The following is a 13667-nucleotide window of genomic DNA, read 5'->3' on the forward strand; positions in this document are numbered from 1 at the left end:
ATTTTCGTATTCGTATTCAGTGGATTAAACTTAGTAAATTTATTAGCTTCACTCTGATGATTTTTTTTTGTTGCTCAGTGTAATTGAAGCTTTGTAATCATAAGAAAATTCGTCCTAGAGATTTCGATTGATCTATATTGAGGCTTTTATCCGAAACCGTTTATTGTATTGAACTTTGACATATTCTACTCAATTTATTTTAAACAACTCGTGAAAAATTCTAATCCCCACAACCAAAAGAATACGTTTTCTTGGAAATCTCAAAAAACTAGGATTTTCTATTTAAGAAAAAGATTAACTGTCCGCGTACTTATGTAGGTATTATTCACAGATTTTGATAAATGTTGATCTCAATGTTAGTTTAAGTGAAGCCAAAGTGCTTCGCGAGTGATTGAACATAAGGTATAAATTTGGCAAAGTTTTACACGACCACTTCGATTCCAGTATGGCATGGCGGCACCGAACAAGGAGTGGGAGTTAATTGTATTATTGGGGCCCATGAACAAGTTTAATTAGTTCAAGACGAGCAATAAATAATCCAGTTTATTGGAACGACCGAAGATGGACGGGGCGGGGCGAGGGGGAGGGAAATCAATCGAAGTGTAAAACTGTCCATAAAAATCAAGAGCGAGAGGGATCTTATTATTGGGGGGGGGGGTTGACTTTTTTTACGAGACTCGGAGAGTACATAAAATTTCCGTACCGTGTTCTGAAATTGAAACAACTAAAATGCGCCACGGCTTTGATCGGTCGTGCGATCACAGTACGACTCGATTTCGAAACCGAATTAATCAAGGCTGATCGCGCAAACCCTTCGTGCGGAAACAAACCGATTTTGGAAGGGCGCTACTCGTAGCTGCACCAGACTAGGCAATGTGTTCTGTTACGACCTAGTCGATCTCGTTCAATTTGAATTTGAAATGGCTACAACGGATCAGAGATGAGATGCTGATGAATGCTACACATACGATCTTTTGTAGCATACATATTTACATATGTATGTTTCAAAATGTACATATGCATATACGTATATGTATGTACATATACATATGTATGTACTGTAGCTAGTTAGTTAGATCTTTGGCGGACTCTGCATCTAGTATTATGTGCGCCTTGATTAGTCTCGAGTTGCTGAAGATACTAATATATGTATGTAGTAGTATGACTTGTATGAACTGTCCATTGAGCAAACTTACTATGTCGATCGTGGTTCGCAATATGAATTTAGTGAAAGTAATGTCACTTTATCAGTCAAGACCTCTTGGAACGACCCCATTGCTAGACAGCTAGTGCGACTTGGCTTAATCGAAATGACCGTGTGGAGGCAAACAGCCATTTTTGGCAAATTGGTCGACTTGCTACATTGTACATATATAATGATATTAACGCTCCTTCAAGCTGATATTAACGCTGTTTTAGAGTTCAGTTCCAGTTTAGGGCTTGAACTGAATACTAGTAAATGTGCCATTATGAGTTATGGACGTGCGAATTCGCTCTATTGTCACGGATATTCCATTGGATCCGTATTGGTGAAGCGCGTGGAATCAATGGTCGACTTGGGTATCACTTTTGATCCTCAATTCACCTTTCACAACCACATCAAGACAATCGCTGATGTTTCCTTTCGTCGACTTGGATTTGTCTTGAGATATGCTAGATTATTCTCCAACCCCTTGTCTTCTCGCTTGCTTTTCAACTCGCTTGTTAGAAGTAAGCTAGAGTATAATGCAATTGTGTGGAATCCGCATGAAGCAAACTACTCTCTTATTATAGAAAAAGTGCAAAAAGCATTTCTTCGTTTTCTTTATAAGAAAGACTATGGGTAATACCCATATCTCTATCCTACTCCTTTCCTTTTGGGCATGCTTGGGTAAAATTCCCTTGAACTTCGGAGAAACTTCTCGTTAATTCGTTTCGTTCCCCAGCTATTGCGTGGTAATACGTCATGCCCGTTGTTGCTGGAACAGTTGTGACTTTATGTCCCTAATAATTATGTGCGTGGTAGACATCATCATTTGATGGTTGTACCTGCTGCTCGCACAGTTCTTTTTCGAATGGCTCCTATTCCAAGAGCTATTCGACTTCTCAATGAAATCGTTGCTGCTGTCCCTGAATGTGATATTTTCCACCTTGGGGAGCGTAGATTATCGGATATTATTTAAACATATATCATTACTTTCTTAATTTGAATGTGATGATTAATTTGAACGTAGATTATCGGATATTATTAAACATATATCATTACTTTCTTAATTTGAATGTGATGAATGAGTGGAATCTTAATCTACTCTCTTCCATTTGGGCCTCGCTGTGATTTTATTTTTATTTATATTTTGTTTTATTTTATTTTACTTTTTATTTCTCCTTTGTATATTTTTATATGCTATTTTAATTTTGTTCAGTGTAAACAAAGAATGGGATTTATGGATTTTATTTTTAATTTTTACACTTTTGTTATTTTTTTTTCTCTCTGAATGATGTATTATTTTCCTTTTGTTACTTTTTTTTATTATTTTATTTTACCATGTTTTCTGCTTTTTCTTTTTTCCTTTATTTACCATTTACTTGTTTTTATATTATGTTTTTATATATTTTTCAAATGTAGGTCATTGTGGCGCATTAGGTTCTTCCTGTAATGCCACAATGGTCCAAAACTATTAAATAAATAAATAAATAATACATATCCGGAAATGATTTCATCCAAAAGTTGACAAAAAAATACTTTCGTGTACATTTACTTTATACCCATCGATTTTAGTGAAGTATGATGCATATTATTCATTGACTTATACAAGACGCCGGAAGATTTCAAAGGTCATCATTAGTAATACATAGATCTACGTAACTACTACATATGTATGTACAATTATTATTATATTAACGATTAACGATTTTTTTTTAATTTCAACTCAGTTTTAGTAGTTTATTTTTTATAATTCACCTCATCGTATAAATGTAATAATAATTCTACATTAAAGAAACTTCATGTGGGGTGTTCCGTCACGAGAAAATGTCGCAAAACATTATATATTTTATTTTTACATACATATGTATACATATATTATTCAACGATATAAATTTAATTGTTATAGGAAATGTGAATGTATTAAAATTCAATATTGATTTTACAAGCTTGTATTATATTATTTATTTTTATTTTACAAACATATATTTATGTATGTATATATGTACATATATCAGGAAAGCCTAACAGGTAAACCCCAATGCGCTTTCTTGGCCAATTACAAACATCGATATACAATTTTTAGAATAATTTTAACAAAGCATCTGGAAAAGACTTCGATAATGGTTTGATGTAGTTTATTGAAATGTAAAATTTGCACGTGGTGGTTCAGCGGAGCGTACGGAACACAAGTTGTCCGTACGCCGTCTGCTCGAACTCTGTCGACCGTCGCGTATTTCCGCTTGGGCCGACACTAATGCCAACTCGTCAATAATGCCAATCGACAATCAGTTAATAAGACTGTTTGCCACACGTCATTACAAAAGTCGGAACATAGTCCCACATAGGAAAACTGTTGAACAATACAGTTATTCTACAGAGTTACAGCATTACTGACGAGTCGTTTACAATAAATCATAGCTCTTAAAATAATTAAATAGAGGGTGAATAATGAAACCTTTGCCTCATCCAGTGTGAGGATAAAATCAATTTATTGGTTCAGTAATATTTCAACTTATAGGTATACCTCTGGTGAATGTTGTTTCTATTTACATTAAAGTTTTTGAAATCTCCTTTGAAGCTGTGAATAAGCATTACAAGATAAGTTTACTTTAAAGAAGAGAGAGTGGACTGTATATGGTTTAAAACTTAAGCATTCCTCATCTTGATGTTAACTTAGACAATACAATGTTGACACTGTTACAGTTGTCAAGACAGATCAGCTATTACCGATCAACTAAACTTGATTAGTGAGTGTAATGCTCCTAAGTTAACTTGATTTCATCAACAAGTAGCACAAACATTGCTAAATTAAAAGTAAATTGGAAAGTCATTCATTCATTCCTACAAGCAGGAAATGAAGGCGAACTATGATTATAGATGTCTCTACGTTACATCGAAATGTTCAGTATTATAATATTTACTTATTCTATGATTCACATAAATACTATAAACAGTAAGAGTTAACTTATGTTTTCATAACAAGAAACATAAGACCTGCGGATGACTCCCGGCAGGTTATAATTAAGTAGACATGAAATAATTTAAGATGCTCCATTAAGTGTGGCTTGGAGACTAACATTAACAAATCATGAATCTAATTTTAACTGTCAAATTTGAACAGTTTATTTTAAACTCGGATATAATCCTTCCGAGTGATGACATGAGACAAGTCTTATATTATAAAGACAAAATGATTAGATTAAATTCGGAGATATATACTGCCGAATGTTAAAATGAAAATAGCTTAAATTATACACACAACACAATTAAAGTGAATTACGGAGTACTACTATTAACATTGACTGATTTAAACTCATGATTACATCTAATAAGTAATATGAGTTGGGGGTAGTGTCTTCGGGTTAAACTAAGCTACCGAAGTTGACGGAATTGAAGCTGCTGTTTCTCCTCCCTCTTGCTGATCTTCCTTCCTGTCAAGTGGTCCTTGTGGTAGAATCGGCAATGGCGCCACTAGATGACTGGACCGACGAAACTCTCCGCTGGCAGTAAAGACGTCGACGACTCGAACTCTGCCATCTGGTCCGGGATACAATTTAGTGACTCGACCCAAGACCCATCGGGTTGGCAGCATGTGTTCCTCCTTTAACAGGACCATTTGACCCACACTCAGATTGTTGCTCGAGTCCTTCTTCCATTTGTGTCGTAACTGCAAAGAATGTAAATATTCCGCCGACCAACGTTTCCAAAATGCTGCTGTGGTCAATTGTATCTGAAGCAGATTGGCATGGACATTAGTGTTATATTTAACCTCCATTGGAAGAGCGAGTAAGGATCTGCCAATTAAGAAATGTCCAGGTGTGAGGGGTAAAAGGTCTAGTGGATCCGAAGACAAGGGACTAAGAGGACGGGAATTCATGCAAGCTTCTATTTGAGTCAATACCGTACAAAATGATTCGAAATTTAAGGTGGTGGCCTTTAACACCTTGTTTAAATGAATCTTCATGGATTTAACCGCTGCTTCCCACAGCCCTCCCATGTGAGGCGCCCTTGGCGGGTTAAACTTCCAACGAATCCCTTCGGAGGCTACATACCGTAGTAGCTTCTCCTCATGAGGACGTTCGTAAATTAATTTTACTAAATTAACGAGTTCACGACTTGCACCGACAAAATTAGTAGCATTGTCGGAATATATCGTATTGGGCCTGCCACGTCTGGCTACGAATCTTCTTAAACAATTTAAGAAATTTGAACTCGTTAAGTCTCCGACAAGTTCCAAGTGAACTGCCTTACTGGAAAAACACACAAAGACACAAACGTAACCCTTAATTATCTTAGAATTCTTATTGCAACCACTCTTCACAGGAAAAGGTCCTGCGAAATCTATCCCCACATGACTGAAAGGAAAATTCGCAGTGGTACGTTCAAGCGGGAGTAATCCCATTAATCTATTGTGTGACAGTGGTTTATTTCTGAAACAAATGACACATGAACGCACCACTCCTTTGACAGTATTATGTCCGGCCAATGGCCAATAGGTCTGCCGCAATAACGACAGTAAGGCTTGAGTACCCAAGTGAATATATTTCAAGTGCGCATCTCGGACAATCATGTGTGTAAGTTTATGCTTATTTGACAAGATAATGGGTGACGTTGATAGAGTTGTTCCCAGAGGAAGTCTACTTCCAACACAAATTAAATTCTCGTGGAATAGAGGGGACAATTTAGCTAATTTACTGCTACTGGGAATTGGATGTCCCTTGCTCAGCAAACGATATTCCAATGGAAATGATTCCATTTGCGATAACCTTATCAAATTATTTAAAGCATCTTTTAATTCTAAAGCGGACGGTTCGTTATTTTCTTTAACGTTTAATTGTTTATTCCTTAGTGGCCGACGAACATATGATAAAACTCGAAGGAGTCTTGGAAGATGAGAATGTTTATCTATCCAATTATTTTCCCTCACAAGGGTAGCGTTAGTGACTACCCTTCTCTCTGGAAGATCTATTGTGATCTCAGGAGGTCTTCGAGGCCATCGTGATTCGTCTAATTTCAACCAACTAGGGCCGTCCCACCATAACGAATTATGATTTAATTCTGATGGTTGAGTCCCTCGAGAAATTAAATCTGCTGGATTGTCTGTAGAGGAGACATGGTACCACTCAATGGGTTGAGATATTGATTGGATTTCGGCCACTCGATTGGCAACGAAGGTGGTCCATTTACATGACTCTCCTCTAATCCAATGCAATGCGACGGTTGAATCCGTCCAATAATATTTTTCATTAATATGAATTGTTAATTGGTCTATTGTTGACTTCATTAACTTTGATAATAACATAGCGGAGCACAGCTCTAAACGCGGAATAGTTACAAAACTGAGCGGAGCGACTCTCGAACGAGAACACACAAGATGACATTTGGAATTTCCCAATTGATCAGTACATTTTACATAAATACAAGCACCATAAGCTTTCTCGGATGCGTCACAAAATCCGTGTGCCTGTATATTAATGACATTATTTAGTATTATCAATCTAGGAATTTTATAAAGTTTCATGACTGTATTGGATAATTGACAATCTTTCCATTTTTTGAAGATTGTCTGAGGAATGAATTCATCCCAACCAATGGTTTGTTGCCAGACAGATTGCATTAATATCTTATAATTAATTAACAATGGAGATAATAGTCCTAATGGGTCGAAGATCTGACTAATTACTGATAAAAAGTTTCTTTTTGTTATATTTTCAGTCTCGACTTCGGTTTGAACCTTAAATACAAAAACGTCTTCCCGCGGTTTCCAAAATAAACCTAAAGTTTTGTGTGATTCGTTAGAGAAGTTAAAATCTGAACAATCGTCAGCTTTAACATCCGTGATTATATCGGAGTTGTTCGATGTCCATTTGCTTAAGGGCATACCGGCTGATAATAATATGGTTTCCAGTTGAACCTTTAATAATTTACCAGCTTCAATAGTATTAGTTCCCGTGAGCAAATCATCAACATAAAAATCACGTTCGATCACTTTACTAGCGATGGGATATTTGTTTCTATTCTCCTCTGCTAACTGATTTAGACATCTAGTAGCTAAAAATGGGGCTGAAGCAGTTCCGAATGTTACTGTATTAAGCTTGTAATGCTTGAATTTACTCTGGGGATCTGTTCGCCAAATGATTCGTTGTACATTTTTATTTTTCTCTGCTATTTGAATCTGTCGGTACATCTGCTTAATATCCGCAGTAATCACGTATTTATGGAGTCGAAAGTTGAGTAGTAAACTTAACAAATCTGATTGGACACTAGGTCCCACCATCAAAATATTATTTAGTGAGATATTAGACGTTGTCTTTGCGGACGCATCAAAAACTACACGATATTTAGTGGTAAGGCTAGACTCCTTAACCACGACGTGATGAGGTAAATAACAATGAACCTCATGTGCCTCCGGAGGTTCACACTCTGACATATGTCCTAAATTTATGTACTCTTCTAAAACTTTATTGTATTCCATTTTTAAATTATTATTGGCTAAAAAACGTCTTTCCAAAGTTTTGTGTCTTTTCTCCGCAATGTGTAATGAACTTCCTAATACTACCGGGGAATTTTTATATGGTAAAGCTACACAAAATCTACCGTTTTTATCTCGTGATGTGTGTGCTTGGAAATGTTCCTCACATCTTTTCTCCTCAAGAGATTGATGTTTTACCATAGGAACCTGGTCGATCATCCAAAAGTTTTGAATGTGACTGTCTAATTGACTTAAGCCTATGTGGCTCTTCCCTGGAGCATTATTTACTTCGGGATATGGACCAACTATTGTCCATCCGAATTCGGTATCCTTTAAGATAGGCATACCTTTTCCTAACTGGATGGTTCCTGCTTTCATAGCATGAACGCAAATCTCGGCGCCGAGCAAGAAATCGATTGGCGTCGGTTTATTCCAAAGGGGATCTGATAACTTGATTCCCGCTGGTATTGAAATTAACTGTTGATCCAGTTTCACAGTTGGAATTTCGCCAGTAATTTCTGGTAATACCAAACACAACACTTTGGTTGAGTAATTAGTGGTTGAAGACCTTATGGTCACCTTGGTGATGTGACGAATGCTACTTTCTTGATTAGCGATACCTACAATTTTTTGAGAGATTTTCTCTAACTTGAAGTTATTCTTCTTAGCGAAAGATGTGGTAACATAGTTGACTTGTGAGCCGGAATCTAATAATGTGCGACCCTTAACGACCGTTCCATTGGACGTTATAATGTCTACTTGTACCGTCGGTAAAATTATCTCCCTTTGAGAGAAATGAGTAGAATGAGCATTAATTGACTTCCTTCCCGTATTATTGGAACTAAATGTATCGTCCTGATGCAACAAAGTGTGATGGTTTTGTTTGCACCTTAAGCAATTATAGTTAGACTTGCAATTTGTTATCTTATGCGATGAATTTAAACATTTAAAACACATGTTATTAGATTTAACGAATTCATTTCTTTCCATACTGGATTTTGCTTTGAATTTATCACATTTGCCTATGAAATGATTATTTCGACAGAATGCGCATGCGTTTACCTTACTTGATGGGTTTTTGTTCGCGACATGAGTTCTCATGATTCTTTGACGACTATGAGGGAATTCCTTCACCGTAGTTACAGATGCAGTAGATTGTAATACATTACATCTATTCTGCAAGAATGTCTCTAAACTTTCATATGGTGGCATTTCTCTGCTAACCAGCGATATTTCCCAGTCTCTTACTATATTAAAAGGTAATTTCCTTAGAACTAAACATGTTACCCATGGATCTAAAATTTCTCTCGCGTAACCCAACGATTCAATGTTTTTAATACACACTGTTACCTGATTCAATAGATTTCTCAATTCGATATGTGATTCTCTTGTGATTAATTTTAAGTCACAAAGTGAATTAATCCTAGTTTTGAGATTAAGTCTTGGTAAATTATATTGCTTGTCTAAAATACTCCAAGCTATTTCGTAATTGTCTGAGCTAATATCTAAACCTGATACAGCTGCCAAAGCGGGACCGATTAAGGATTGATGCAAATATTGCAATTTCGTGACATTCGAATATTCCGTTTTGTTTCCTATTATATTCTTAAAAGCTTGTTGAAACGATTGCCATTCAGATGGATCTCCCTGAAATGTGGGAATGGTTAACGTCGGTAACTTATCTCTAGCAAATTTAATTGTTGCTTGCTCTACCTTTAGTTTACTATCTTGAAAGGATTGGCAATCTAATGCTGCTTTAAGATTTTTAACTGTTATTGTAATTGCATCGTACTCTTCGTCTATTTTGGCCGCTTTCGGTATGTCTGTAAGGTTATCTAAATATTCGTAATGGAGTTTTCGGACATAATCGTATGCTTCTTTAATGGTTTGATACTGTCCTTCATCTAATTCGGAGGATTTATCTATTTTTCCTTTTAGTCTTTGTACCGCGCCTGAATACCTTAATTCTATTGACGTCATTATAACTTCTACTTTATTTTCCTTCGCTAATATTTCTATCGATTGAGTCTGACTTCGAGTCTGATGTATTCTAGAGCTTGACCTGTCTCTAATAGGTTCTACGTCCCTAGTTGGATTTCGACCTTTATGCGACTTGGAAGTCGAAGCTTCTATTTCCTCGTTTTCAGCACTTGACATTTGTTTCAGAAAGTTGCACTATTTCGTCTCATAAATACAGTTGTTCTCTACTATAGCTGTCAATTGAACTATTCGTAGAGATAAGGTAATAATATTCAATGATTAACCGTGAATCTTAATATTCTACTTTAACTATTATCACCAGAATCTATCCAACATATTTTGGAAGAAATTACAACCCTAAATTGGTGGGTGCTTGATTTAAACCACTTTGGGGCTACAAGTCTTGTGATTTATTTTAAATCACCACTGTTTCATCACACATTATGAAACAAAGAGATCTACCGATGTATGAATATGCCGGTATGTACTTGATTTAATCCACTTTGGGGCTACAAGTGTAATTCCACATTTATCGTGGAAGGGGGGGGGGGGGAGGGTGTTTCTACACACATTAAGAAACAAAGATCTACCGATATGAATATACCGGTATGTACTTGGTTTAAGCCACTTTGGGGCTACAAGTATAATTCCACATTTATCGTGGAAGGGGGGGGGGGGAGGGTGTTTCTACACACATTAAGAAACAAAGATCTACCGCTATGAATATACCGGTATGTACTTGGTTTAAGCCACTTTGGGGCTACAAGTATAATTCCACATTTATCGTGGAAGGGGGGGGGGGGAGGGTGTTTCTACACACATTAAGAAACAAAGATCTACCGATATGAATATACCGGTATGTACTTGATTTAATCCACTTTGGGGCTACAAGTATAATTCTCCACGTGCTTTGCTAATTTTACACTACATCTGATTTTACACTTTTAATACGAAATTCGATGCGACCGATGAAACATTCCTTCGTAGCGCGATATTATTTTATACAATCGCGTTAATTAATTGTTATACTTTAAAACATATTTTAAAACTGACCTACCCACATGATTGCCTTTTGAACAGATTGCCTGAGATTGAATACATTCACTTACTTGAATATCCTTTACGATGTTTATGTGATCGTTCCGATAATTTTGGATTACCTCTGTGTCCCATGCGTCTTTGTAGGTTATGTTTTTATTTATATATTTTCTGCGTCAATCACGCGGTCATGTACCTCTGTACATCAATCAATATATTGCTGAAATAGAAGCAAACATGTTATTAGTATTGGAAAGGTATGGATAGTAACAAAGGAACGATACCGATTTCTTAATTGACATCCATTTTTTCTCGACCACGTTTTTTCCTATTGGTTTGTCCGTTTGGTGTTGTGGCCTAGGTTACTGGTGTCCGGTTCGAAGTGACCATCATGGAAAAGACTTCGATAATGGTTTGATGTAGTTTATTGAAATGTAAAATTTGCACGTGGTGGTTCAGCGGAGCGTACGGAACACAAGTTGTCCGTACGCCGTCTGCTCGAACTCTGTCGACCGTCGCGTATTTCCGCTTGGGCCGACACTAATGCCAACTCGTCAATAATGCCAATCGACAATCAGTTAATAAGACTGTTTGCCACACGTCATTACAAAAGTCGGAACAGCATCATAAAGACATACATACATATATAATATATTGATAAATTCTGACATTTTTTAATAAACTTACATCTTCGGAACAAATTTTTTTATGTAAATCGTCAAAATTCAAAATGCTTAGAAACTCGAAATTTCCGAGATATTTATGGAAAAATTTTCAGCATTTTTATACGAATCAGCGAAATTCGAGATGCTGAAACTCGAAAATTGCGAGAAATGGGTAAGGTTGGCAATTTACTGAAACCGTTTCAATTAAAATCATATAAATTGGCAAACTCGGATAGGAAACGATCAACCTGGATTCACAAACCAAGGTCTGGCCAGATCAATGGGACTCGAACCCGTGACCGCTATGTTCGAAAGTACATATATATGCTACCCACTAGTCCACGCTGCTGGTTTCAATTTTTATTTAATGTTTTGCGAAATATTTATCGAAATGAAGAAAAGTGAACTTACGTCAATGTCAACGGTTCAATTGCATAATGTAAACAAATCGAATAAAAATTAAATAAAAAATTAAATTTAGCTTTAAAGCTTAAAAAAATTGAGTAAATTCATGTCAAATTTTAACGGCGTTATTAACAGTTGAGGTTGATCATCATTGGTGACATCAACGACCAACAAGATCATGCGAATTGGCTTAATTAGAGCGTTTTCATTGAAGCCATATAAACGGCAAAATCTATGCCAATAATCCACTTAATAGTCACACAGTCGATTGGCACTCAAAATATGTAGAACCGCATATTTGTGGAAAAGTGATCAAAAACTTTACGAAAAGGGTGATGTGCAATTTCACATATTTATTTATAGTAGTAGTTTTGGACCATTGTGGCTTTACAGGAAGAACCTAATGCGCTACAATGGCCTACATTTGATTAAGAACATACATACATATGTACATATGTATCTCTATAACAGGAAAAGCATCGTGATCACTGTAGTTCATTGTATTATATTTTTATTCAAAAATAAATCCTACACCTCTTATTAAATACTTAAAGCTCTTATATGTAGATTTCAAAATAAAAGCAAGTTTTTTCCTTTTTTAAAATGATCAGAAAAAAATTCTTTATTCGTATTTAATATTAATTTTGTGCTTGACTTACATTTAAGTAAATACATTCATGCATATATTAATCTGTGTTATATAGGATGTTTGTATCTAAACTGTAGCAGGATTCTGTTAAAGTAACCAAATTTGTTATTCAACGGAATTTGGATTCGTGTTTTTACCAAATTTCGTACTAAACGTTCCATCTCTTGGAAAAAGCCAGTACTGCTCCATAATTCAACGCACCGCCTTGTTAAAATCAAAAAGGAAATTCCTATTCAGGAGTGATTGAGTGGAATTGCACCACCATAGATTTCGAATAAATAACGACTGCAATTGATCCCTCCATTGAACAACGGTAGAGAAACCCGCCTAGCGTGCCTAACAGCAATGCAATAATTCCTAGAAGCTGTCACGATCTCAAAACAATTCACTGAAACACTCCTGACGAAGGTCAGAACCCCCAAAATCGAGGGGGAAAATTAACTGCTGTTGGGGTTCTTCGATTTACGACCGCGTCGACGATTGATTCACAAACCAGTCACTATGACACAAAAGAATCTCAGAATCGAAGATTCGGAGATGTGTACGAGCGGTCTGTTTGTTTATTGAATGTCGACCGGAAGTCGAGAGAAAAGCTACGGCCATTGTCGACGCGACAAAGAAAAACAATGGAAAACCACACTAAATTCCCGGATTGTTCAGGTGGAAGCTGCGGCGATAAGAGGGGGACACTTGCGATTCAACCGACGCAATTAATTACCGAATACCGGGACACGAGTTTGCCACCTCTGGTGGAATTATAATTCCACCGCATGTTCCGGATATTCTCGTGGAGATAGTGGAAGCTGAACTGTGGTGCGCGCGCACGCTCTTCCCATTTAAAATTAGGTCCCCTTCGGTGCCCGATAATCTGATATGTCTTTATGCACCCTTTGGGACTTTGTACATATCTCTGGACTTAATTTTATCGCAAGATTGTTTTTAGGTCCGGGCATTATTGTGAGTTGCAATGAATGAGATGATTATGCAGAACATTTGAGATGAAAAGTAAATGCATATATGTATGATATTATATTATACTCTATGTACATACATTAGCTGTAAGTAAATTCGTCCAGTTGAGTTTTCTATAAAATTACAAAACAAACAAAAAACAATGGAATGAATACAATTTTAAATAAAAATTTTGTTTCCGCATATATAGAAAATCTTAAAATTTAAAATTAATTCATCAATGATAAGACGTAACCCAACTTTAAAATTAAAATAATAGAATCATAAAACTATTTTATAATATGAAAAATATCGAGTTCG

At 36.2% G+C, this 13667-nt stretch overlaps 1 protein-coding gene across 1 annotated transcript; it reads right to left on the reverse strand.

The window, feature by feature from the left end:
* Positions 1 to 3304: 3304 nt before the first annotated feature.
* On the reverse strand, positions 3305 to 11212 carry LOC143916931 (uncharacterized). Its single transcript, XM_077438221.1, has 2 exons — positions 4956 to 11212; positions 3305 to 4853 (listed from the first exon to the last, which is right to left on the reverse strand). Exons 1-2 carry the CDS (start codon positions 9813 to 9815, stop codon positions 4554 to 4556), a joined length of 5160 nt encoding a protein of 1719 aa, XP_077294347.1. The 5' UTR covers positions 9816 to 11212; the 3' UTR covers positions 3305 to 4553.
* Between the last annotated feature and the right edge of the window lie 2455 nt (positions 11213 to 13667).

Source organism: Arctopsyche grandis, chromosome 9 (assembly GCF_051622035.1).
Source record: "Arctopsyche grandis isolate Sample6627 chromosome 9, ASM5162203v2, whole genome shotgun sequence".
Classification (NCBI taxonomy): Eukaryota; Metazoa; Arthropoda; class Insecta; order Trichoptera; family Hydropsychidae; genus Arctopsyche; species Arctopsyche grandis.